This window comes from Vicia villosa, unplaced genomic scaffold, assembly GCF_029867415.1.
Source record: "Vicia villosa cultivar HV-30 ecotype Madison, WI unplaced genomic scaffold, Vvil1.0 ctg.000860F_1_1, whole genome shotgun sequence".
Lineage (NCBI taxonomy): Eukaryota > Viridiplantae > Streptophyta > Magnoliopsida > Fabales > Fabaceae > Vicia > Vicia villosa.
The window spans coordinates 464,557-475,637 of NW_026705389.1; the positions used below are offsets into that span (position 1 = coordinate 464,557).

The 11,081-nt window shown below is 40.7% G+C and overlaps 1 protein-coding gene across 1 annotated transcript; it reads right to left on the reverse strand.

Moving 5' to 3' along the window:
* Positions 1–5,859: 5,859 nt before the first annotated feature.
* LOC131631749 (uncharacterized) lies at positions 5,860–10,755 on the reverse strand. The gene is made up of 12 exons (XM_058902514.1): positions 10,620–10,755; positions 9,662–10,425; positions 9,397–9,585; positions 9,205–9,313; positions 9,039–9,097; positions 8,792–8,954; positions 8,630–8,697; positions 8,051–8,405; positions 7,882–7,968; positions 6,276–6,298; positions 6,085–6,162; positions 5,860–6,042 (listed from the first exon to the last, which is right to left on the reverse strand). The coding sequence occupies exons 1-12, from the start codon at positions 10,753–10,755 to the stop codon at positions 5,860–5,862; spliced, it is 2,214 nt and encodes a 737-aa protein (XP_058758497.1).
* Positions 10,756–11,081: the final 326 nt, after the last annotated feature.

Consider the following 11,081-nt stretch of genomic DNA (forward strand, 5'->3'; position numbering starts at 1 on the left):
TCCCTCACCTTGCCCAGAAGCTGGGAGCGGGTCGCCAAGGCCTTCTCGTCTTCATCTTCCTCGGCAGAAGGGAGATGAGACCTCTCTAACTCAGCAACTCGCTCACGGAGCCGTTTTCCCTCGGCCTCCAAGGTCCTGACCTTGTCCTGCTCTTTACAGAGGTCTTCAACAATGCCGCTTTGGACCTCATACTTATCTTTGTAATTTTCAAACTCATGCTCTAGCTCGTCGTATTTGGTCTGCAGAGCATCATAGTCCTTCTGAGGACAGACCCTTTGAGCATTGAGGGCCAAAGCCAAGGCGGCCACCCTCATCATCCCCTCAAGATCCTCAGACAAGTCCTTATCTCGGGCCACCCGGTCTCGCAAGACTATATGCCTCACCTCCTCGCGCTCAAGAAGCACATTCCTCTTTGAGAAAACCCCCCTGTGCAAAGTACAAGAAGGCAGCACTATGTCATCCTCGGAAGGGTTGTCGTTGATAAGAGGGCGAAGTTCCGGGGTCCCTTCATTCTTTTGTTTTTTCCCGGCCGGAGAACCACTCGAAGTCGTCCCAATCGACGAGGGGGAGCCACCGTCAGGGGCGCCCGCAGCAGCCGCTTTAACCTCCTCGACCCGAGTCCGCTTCACGGTAAGCTTGACGGCCGCCTTGTTATTTGCCCTCATCTTCACAACCTTGTCATGCAGGTCGGCCATTTTTCCTGCAAAATAAAGAATTAGAACCAAAGGGATATCGTTCGAACAAGAAATAGCTATCTCACCTAAAAAAATCATCGCATCCCCGTAACTTCCGCACTCGAGGACGGCTTTTGTGTTGATATATCGAGGCTCCAGCATAGGACCTCCATCTTCCTCGAATAAGGGATCCCCGTTGGGATATGTACATACTGCCGGTCTAAACCCGTCCACGAAAGAAGCGAGCCGCTGATACCCCCCTGTATCGTGCTCGTTGAGATCCTCATCCCGGAAGATATAATAGTCGGTCCCACGCTCGAAGTGATCAGGCTGCCACTCCAACGGGAACCGAGCAGATGGGCCCACTCTCTTCACCGCGTCCTGAATATACTCGCGTTCCTCGAACAAGTGGTTCTCGGCCTCAGGAGTGAGTGGCTTGATCATAAAATACCGACTCTTGAAATGCTTGATAGAGTCCTGATAAATGGCGAACAACTTCTTCGGCTGCTTAAAAGACACCCAACTCCACTTGCCGTCCGGATTGCGCAACCTCTGCAAATGAAACACTCTAAAGAAAAGAGGCAGAGTCGCTTCGACCTCCAAGAACCCACATACAATTTCAAAGGCCCTTAGGAACGCAAAGGCGTTGGGATGAAGCTGGGACGGGCACAAGCGCAACCAACCGAAGACGCTCCGTTGCAAATGAGTGAAAGGGAGCCGAAGACCAACCTCCTTGAAGACGAACTCATACATAGAGAAACGAGGGCCAGGGAATTGCGAGCAGATCCTCTGGTGAGACTTAGGCACAAAGGCTCCCCAAGAAGGCTCCTCGTCCTGGTCAAGATCCTCGATGACATTAAAGGCTTCCTTAGGACGCGTCGAGAAACGCGACGCAATCGTCCTCGGAGCAACGGCCACCCATTCCTCAAGTTCCCTCGGGGAAGTCTCGACGATGGGAATGCCCTCGTCTTGCGAGCAACCAACAGCTTCGTCCCCGTCTGATATATCGAAGACGATATCATCTTTGTTCTCGTCGGCCATTTACCTGAAAAGCAGAGGAAACAGTGAATTCGACTGGTCAAATCCACCCTTCCACCGCAAGTCAAGTGAAAGGGCGAGGACAAGAGACGAGGAAAGAATCCCGCCTACCACCGAATACCGACGAACTAAATTACAAGCGCCCGCAAAATAAAGTCACCACGTACAGCGATGGACGGTAAGTGCATCTAGCTCTCCGGCAAACTCATACCCTAACTGAGGCATGCAACCTCCTTCGCTCATCACATTCAAACTATTCTTGATTAAATCTAAAGGCTAGACGTCTCATTCAACTATTCTTGCCCCGCTCACTCAAATCTCACTCGGCAAACGCATGGGAAAAATAACGATCTCCTAGAACTACTCGGCAAACTCATGAACCTTGCTCGATACACTCATCAATCCTGCCCGCCGCGTTCAAAGCTAAAACATAAAACTTAAATAAAAGCAAGAAGAAGACGAGGAACTTACTTGAAGGAGCGGAGAAGATATGTACGAGACGAAGAGGAGAACAGTGAACGAATCTTGAAGGTTTGAAAAATGTTAAGTGACAAATGAGTGATCTCCTCACTCCTTATATAGGAAAAGAAGGCCAAAGGGTGTCATGATGGCCTAGACAGCCTAGGAGGCTCCATCATTGCCTACACCCCAAGGCGGCTCCATCCACAAAAAAAGGCCACGTGTCATGAAACAACTTGGGGAACCCAAAGGGCGCAGTCAACTTTCATGCTTAAAAACGGCGCAGCAATAATGGCAATCTCCACAGCTGCCACCTGTCAGTCATGCTGACAAGAAGTAACCGAAACGTGTCAAGTGGAAACCAAGGGACAGTCGCCTCCCCGGTTCCCATGGGCACCGGCCGACCACCATTTGGTCTTATAACCGGCAGCAACTCCTCTTCCCGTCGACCTAAGCATGCGAGGAGCCCACTGTTGAAGACCATTGCTCGTACTCTTGCTCGGCTAGCCTCTTGGTCAAAGTCATCACCCTCATAAGACTAATGACTTGGGGGGCTCCTGTTCTAGACTTGGCCGAGCAGGCCCAGCTCTTCTCACCAGCCGAGCAGGCCCAAATCATTTGGGCCCATTTACTTGATAACCGTCACGGGTTATCCACGCGCGAAGACCACACGTCACGCTTCAGCGAAGGATTTGGTCAACCATCTCCGAACCCTACGCCATGCTCATCCAGAACATGAGTCTCCTGCTGACTCAGCCCTAGCACGGGACGTTCTGGCAGTTCCCTAGCACGTGGGCCTCCAATTGGATTTGGCCCAATTAGGGAACCTTGGCCCAGCGCTGGGGGCTATAAATACCCTCTTTCACTAGAGGGTCAGGTATTCCATCCTTCACTCTCAACCCTCATTCTCTGATAGCTACTAACTTAAGCATCGGAGAACCTTGCAGGTACCCCCCCCCCCCCCATCTTGCTCTCCAAGCCAGATTATGCTGCCTTGACGATTCTTCTGATCAGGTACGATCAGAAAGTTATGTGTGTTATGATTTTGTTTGCCCTTTTAGATGATACTTTATTTTTTTGGGTTAACAGTTATTTACCTCATGTTATATGGGGCGTATACGAAAAATTCCATGTAAAAAAAAAGTCATATGGATGATCCTAAAATTTGGAAAAAGTCACTTTTAAAATTTTTTCCAGGCCAAGTCACCCAAAATACTGATGTGTCAATGTTTTTATGATTTTTCCATTTTTTTTAAATGCCACATGTGTTTAGGCAGTTTTTCTTGGACATTTTTACCCTCACAACAACAGAATGGTGAAACCACCATTTCTTCACTTCAAAACAACCATCATCATCTCACAAACTCAAATACCACTTTTTCAACCTCCAAACATAAATCATAATAGTCAGTTTCTCTCTCAATCATGAGCCACCACCACACCTCTCAACACCAGCAAACCATCCTTACTGCAAAATTAACAACCACACAAAAAGCATAATACCATCTTCTTCTTCATTACACATTCCATGAAAATCACTATCTTCCCCTCTGCACTCGCTTCATTTTGAAGCACACTCCAAAGACCAAACATCAAACACCTTCTCTACAAGCTATAACTGACAAAATTAGAAAAAAATTGAAGATGCGGAGATTCACAGCTTTGCTCGCTCTGTTCTCATCCTCAAGCTTTCTCAGCTCAACCAGATTACGCCGAACACAATGAAGATGAAGAACATATTGCAAGAGGAGGAAAAGGTGAAAATACCTGAGGTTTTGTTTCGTGTTTGGGTCAAATATGAACTGAGATGAGAGGACTGAAGAGAGATGAACAAGTAGGCTTGGAAGAGGGGGGATGAGACCGTCATAGTTATGGTGGTCGTGTTTTAAATCAAAGTTGGTGAGGAGTAGAATTTTCCGATGTTGCGCCGGGGAGGGGATGACCGTCGCTGCGTCGTGAGTTGATGAAGATGAATTTGGCACCATTCTTTCCGAAGAGGGAGAAGAGGAAGAATGTGATACTTGTCATCCCAAATCCCTAATCCTTTTTCCATTTTGATTAAGTTAATCTATTAAATCTAAACTATGCATTATCAAGAAACTGGGTTAGGTAGATTTAGGGTTTAGATTGAACAACAATGAGGGGAAGGAAAGATAAGTGAATAGTTTTTTTGGGATTAGGTTTTGATTCAAACGTGAGGGTAAAAATGTCCAAGCAAAACTGACTAAACACAAGTGACATTTAAAAAAAAATGGAAAAATCATAAAAACATTGACACATCAGCATTTTGGGTGACTTGGCCTGGAAAAGGTTTTAAAGTGACTTTTTCCAAATTTTAGGGTCATCCATGTGACTTTTTTTTTACATGGGGGTTTTACGTAAAAGCCCTATATAGCAGGGGGTAAATAGCTATTAACCCTTATTTTTTAAGGCTTATGTGTGTGAGACAAATGAGACAAATAAGGGAAGTAAAGATGTGATATGTAGCTTGATATTAGTGTTGGCTTTTAATTAGGGGTGGCAAACGGGCATGCCCGCCCCGTTTAGACCCGCCCCGCAAAATCCCGCGAAAAAACAGGGCGGGGCGGGGCGGGGCGGGCTTTTTTAAGAGTGCGAGTCTAAAACCTTACCCCGCCTCGCAAAAAAGTGAGGGCGGGGCGGGGCGGGGAAAACCTGCGGAAATTCGACTTTTTAGACCTAAAAATAGTAAAATTCTTTGAAAAAACAAATGCCCGCAAAAGCGCACAAAAAAACGGGGCGGGGCGGGGCAGACACATTAGAGAGAACGGACCTAAAACCTTGCCCCGCCCCGCAAAAAAGTGCGGGTAAAACGGGCTTTCCCCGCGGGTCGGGCCCGTTTTTACCACCCCTACTTTTAATCATATATGCAGATTAATAAAAATGGTTTTTTTTTAATTTGGTCTGCATAATAATAGAGATTGTAGTTAGGGGAGTATGTGAAAAATACTTGGTGTGTTGACAAATTAAAATAGAATATTTTAATTTTAAAATATAGTTTTTACGGTGAATAAATTTTGTTTTTTTAAAATTGGAACTATATTTGCTAGGTCGGTTGTATGTTTACCCTACCTAAGCTCTATATGTTTTAAATCGGTTCCAAAGCCGACTTAATAGGTCCAGACTTGTTACAACGGCAACTCTTAAGTCAGTATGAAACTAACCTAAAACTAGGTGTGGCAAACGGGCATGTCCGTCCCGTTTAAGTCCGCTCCGTAAAAGCCCGCGAAAAAACGGGGCGGGGCGGGGCGGGCTTTTTTAAGAGTGCGAGTCTAAAACCTTGCCCCGTCTCGCAAAAAAGTGAGGGCGGGGAAAGCCCGCGGACATTCGGCTTTTCAGGCCTAAAAATAGTAAAATTCTATGAAAAAACAAATGCCCGCAAAAGCCCAAAAAAAAAGGGGCGGGGCGGGGCGGGCACATTAAAGAGAGCAGGCCTAAAACCTTGCCTCGCCCCGCGAAAAAGTGCGGGTAAAACGGGCTTTCCCCGCGGGCCGGGCCCGTTTTGCCACCCCTACCTAAAACCTCATTTTTACCCGACTTAACAAGTGAATTTTGTACTAGTATCGGTCCAGGAACCTGAACAACACTGGTTTAAGAAAAAATTTGATGATAGAAAAATGATAGCCATAAAATGACCGACATGTTAACTAACCTTCATCTTTTCATGAATTTAGTTTGTGCCAAGCAAAACATAATGCTTCTTCGGGTGATCTTTCAACCATTTTTCAGCCCATGTAGTCTTTCTTGGAGTTGGTAATTCCACCAGCATCATCAATTCATAAGAAAATGAAGGATCTGTCCCGCATTTCCATCCGCAATAGCTAAGAGAATCGCATTTGAACCAAACAATTTTCTATAAAATATGCAGAAAAAGTGTCCATTCCCAAGGCAAAACCTTTGGAAAAGAAGAATCAGCTCCAAGAGTTAGAGAACCAACATCAAATTGAAATACATCACCCAACCATTTATTATTCTTAGAGAAACAAATAGAAGGTTTACTCAATTTATGCAATAAACTATTGTATCACCAACACCAAACCTATCACCATAATTTAAAAACTTTCCAGCATTGGTAAACATACAAACCTTCATTGCTTTAACAGTGAAATCTAACATCAATCATTTAAGAAACATAGTAAACATGCAACTTAAATATAGAATTTAAATTAAAATAAATTAAAAAACATTAATAAAAAACACCATATATAAATATACAATTTAAATAAATAAATAAATTATATTAATGTAAATTAAAGGGAAGGTTTTGAATTTTAATGAACTAAGTGAGATTGAAAAACGTATAGAAAAATAAGTACCAAAGTCACAATCAGCAAATTTAGAACAACAAGTGATGACGAGTTCCAACTCTACTTCTTTTGTTTTCTTCTGATAAGTTCACCTTCCTCTTCTTCACATGGGAAATGGTGTTTGTTAGAAGCTACTGTAAAACCACTTCCTTCCACTCATCCGCTGTCTTCTCCTCATTCACTGCAACATGTTGCTTTGATGGTTTTTGTTGAAAATAAAGAGCAAAAACCATTAAATTTGTATTTGAATATATGGGTTATTATCGGGTAAGAAAATTCAACTCAGGATTGAAGATGATAGAAATAAAATATGTTTGTTGTTTGATGTATATGTTTAAATATTACTAAAATTAAAAAAGAAATTGTGAAGTGCATTAAAATGTTACAAGTGTCCTCAATTATATTAAGCCATGTAAGAGAGTATTTCCAAATATATTATTATTATTAAGGTACTGTTGCCTTAACTTTACACCAAACTGAAGCCGAAACTGTAATTAATTTTCAGCCAAAGAACTCACTTATGGATGGATCTGAATACAAGTCAAGCCATCTAAGGATTTTGTACCACAACTGTCTTGCCTCAGTAATGTCTCTTCCAACAAGCTCCATTCATGTTTGCAATCTATTCAGCAAAACCCTTCACCCAAATAAATGAATTAAGCTCGGCACTATGGATCTCCAAAGCTTTCTCATTTCTCTAAGAATACCTTCCTCTACAATAAATCCTTCACAGCTTAACTCTTCCAACCTCTCATAGCTACATTTGACAATGAATCCTTCCTTGTTTTTCCACCGCACTTATCTATCTTCCATATCTGGTTTCGGTTGAATCAACATCAGGCTTTCCTTCAAAAGCTCTGTGTCCTTTAAGCCTTCCATAAGCATCCAGGATTTTTCTCTGGCGGGGCCGTACCTATAAGACAACAAACCAAGCCAAACAGAATTGCAATTATTAAGAAAGCACATGACACAAAACACAAGAAAATTAATGAACATCATACATACTAATAGCAAGAAAATACCACTTCTCCATTTTGTATCATGAAAACCAAACAAATCCTATATTGTGAATTTTTATCTTAAATATTATTTTAAGATTACTCCATTTCATGTTTTTATTATGAATCTTAAATACAATAATACACTTTTAAGTAAGAGTACGTGCTACATATAAAAACAGCATTATCTTTTTTACTACAAACATTGTTTCTGAGGTTATTTCATTGGACTGAAATGTTCTTGTTTTATATTACAACATCATATTTGGTGTTCTTAACTTGACACCTCTAAGCCAAATTGTATATCCAAAATTGGATATTGAGAGTTTCACTTACCAAATACAATGTCTGGAAAATTTCAAGGGTAGTAGTATTTTGGATACTGACAAGCATATCTCCCTGAATACTGCACGTTACCAGGTAATCCACCTTGTTGAGGTCTTAATGCCGGTTCTTCATACGGGGGAAGCGGAGCTGAAATGTAATAGCAACATATTATTATTGCGTTGATTAAAAAAATAACTTAAAAACAGAGAAATTATAGGAGAATAACTACGTGTGGCTGCGGCTGGTGAAGGCAACTCAGGCTGGAAATCTCTGTATTCAACATAAGGTCTTCCATATGTACTATAATTAAAAGCATAAGGTCTTCCAGGAAAACCCATGTTGCTGTTCCCTGCCGTACTTGGCCTATACTGGCTACCCAAAACAGGATTCCTGTATGCTTCGACGTCACCGTAAGTTCTACTGGAACCAGCATTATCTCTAGGATAACAAGATGGTTCGTGATTGGAATAAAGTCCAAAAGGATAGGGTGGTCTTGCAACATTTGAAATTTGACTGCTTGGATATCCTCCTGACAATGGATTCATGCTAAGCTGAGGTTCAGTCATATGGCCATGTGCATCGACCTGAAAACAAGTCCTTAGAATTTAGCATTGTTGCCACAAGATAGAAATAACCAAGATGGGAAAGTTTCAGTGCTGGAAATGGCAGATCTTAGAAAATATTTTGACAATATTTTGTATTAAATATCATATTTCAAAACAATAGCTAGTTATATTATCCGCTTTTTAACAACACTGAAAATTTTACAAGTAAATAGAAAGTTGCAAAATAGGTTTGTCTGACTAACTTGACTAGGCATCCTATAGTCGGCTTGAGAGTTTGGACAATGAGCTCTCCACTGTTGAATGCCACTTCCTGAGCAAAAATGCAATAACGTCGGGATTATTAAAGATAATTATACAATAAAGTAGACTGCAATATCGAGAAGCAACTGTAAGTAGATAAGAACCTGTCGAACTTCCTTGATTTTGCAATACAGGCCCGAAAGAAGACTGAGAAGAACCTCTGCGCGATAATGTTAACTGGTTGTTATTAGATAGAGATGGAGTATCTTGCTTCATCTGATCCAAATACTTCTGAGACGAGTCTCGGTTTAGTTCAACAAACAAAACCTTGAAATAAAAATGAATCTTTAGTATAGTAATGCTTGATAATTTGATTGTCGGATAAACAAAAAGCAATGTAAGTTATTATACCTGATCAAAATATTCATCGGAATTCGGCAAATCCTTGCTTTTAGGTAGAACATAATTAGCTGCCATGGTCATAAAATAACAGAACAAGCTTAAGAAGATTCTTAAGTTAATAAAAATATGATAAACTAAACACCAGTAGATAATAAGTAAAAGGTAAAAAAAATACCAATCATGTTATTCAGAGCATCAACTGGAACTTCTTTGCCCATTTCTTTAAATCTTTTTTCAGACCGTCTCTTGAGCTCTTCTGGCTCTGGGAACACCACAACAGCAATCTGGAACGGAAAAAATATTATATTATCAAATCTATAGTAAACTTATTTTTCCAACTCCAACAAACAAATAGATAAATAGCTACCTTTTGATAGTCAACAAAAGGCATAAGCTTACGCTTGCGTGCATTTTTGTACACATTTGTCTGATCAATTATATAATTGCGAGGTATGTTAGCTGCCCTGGACAGAATTACATTGAACATTGAACTTGCCTTGTCCATCAAACGATCAAACCTTTCACCGTAGTTGTTTTTCCGCAACAGTCCAGGAACCTGAACATCACTAGATTAAGCAAAAATTGAAGATAGAAAAATGATAATAAAAAAATGATTAGGAAGCTAAACTAACCTTCATCTGTTCAAGAATTAAGTTCGTGCCAAGCAAAACATAACGCTTCTCTGGGTGATCTTTCACCCATTTTTCAGCCCAAGTAGTCTTGCCTGAAGCCGGTAATCCCACCAGCATCATCAATTCACAATCCTTTAGGTCAGAAAATGAAGGTCCCATAACCGCATTTCCATCTGCAACTGCCAAGGCCCAAGGTCTGAACCCTTCTTGAGGAACAAGTCTTTGTTCAGCACTGAACTGCATCCGAACCTCAACATTTTTCAAAAGAACATGCGGAAAAAGTGCCCATTCCCAAGGCGAGTCCTTTGAGAAAGAAGAATCCGCTCCAAGACCAAGAGAAGTGACATCAAATTGAAATGCAGTACCTAACCATTTACCATTCTTAGAGAAACCAATAGTAGCAAGTGGTTTACTCTCAAGATCAATGCAACAGACAATTTTATCACCAACGCCAAACTTATCACCGAAACTCATAAACTTCCCGGCATTGGAGAACTTGCCGGTGCCACCATAACCAAAACTATGTTTTGTCTCACCAAGAGCTCCAACAACATCAACCCCTCTAGAAACACCAAGACGACAAAGGTGCCGCTGATCAGGAGCAGTGTCATCTGTATCAACATGTTGAGCAGAAACAACAGTGCAGCCAAAACAATATCTACCATTTGTTATTCCAACAGTAGCTCTAGCACCAGACCAACAGTAACCAAACCCTTGTTCATTAAGGCCATATCCAACAAGTCCATCGCATTCAATGTTGAAATCTAACAAAATCAACCATGAAACACAATAAACACGCAACTTAAATAAAGAACTTAAATGAACGTAAATTAAACAACATTAATCAAGAAGCACCATATATAAACATGCAAAAATAAATAAAAAAATTATACTAATGTAAATTAAAGCGAGGATTATGAATTTTGATGAAGTGAGTGAGAATGAAAAAGATGAATACCTAAGTCACAATCAGCAGAATTGAGAACAACACGCGATGACGAAGAAATCGGTTCCAACACAACTTGTTTTGCTTTCTTCTGATGAGTTGATGCTTCGTTTTCTTCGCATGAGAAATGGCGTTTGGTAGGAGCCATTGTGTAATGAGATAGAGAAGCAGCAAATGGAAGAATTGAAAACTGTCAGTAGAATTGAGTTAGTTGAAATAAGTTTCAGTAGAGAAAAGAAAACGGAAATGTAAGGAAAACTTTTATTATTTTTCTAAATATTAAAATTTTATTTTAGTAATTTTACTTTTTTATTTATTATTTAGTATTTATTATTAGGAAAAAAATATTATTCCCATTATTTTAGGTAAATTTTACTATATGTTTTATCTTATTTTAAGATTTATTTATTATTAACCAGTAAAAATAGTATTTATTATTATTAGGAAAAAATATTATTCCCATTAATTTTACTA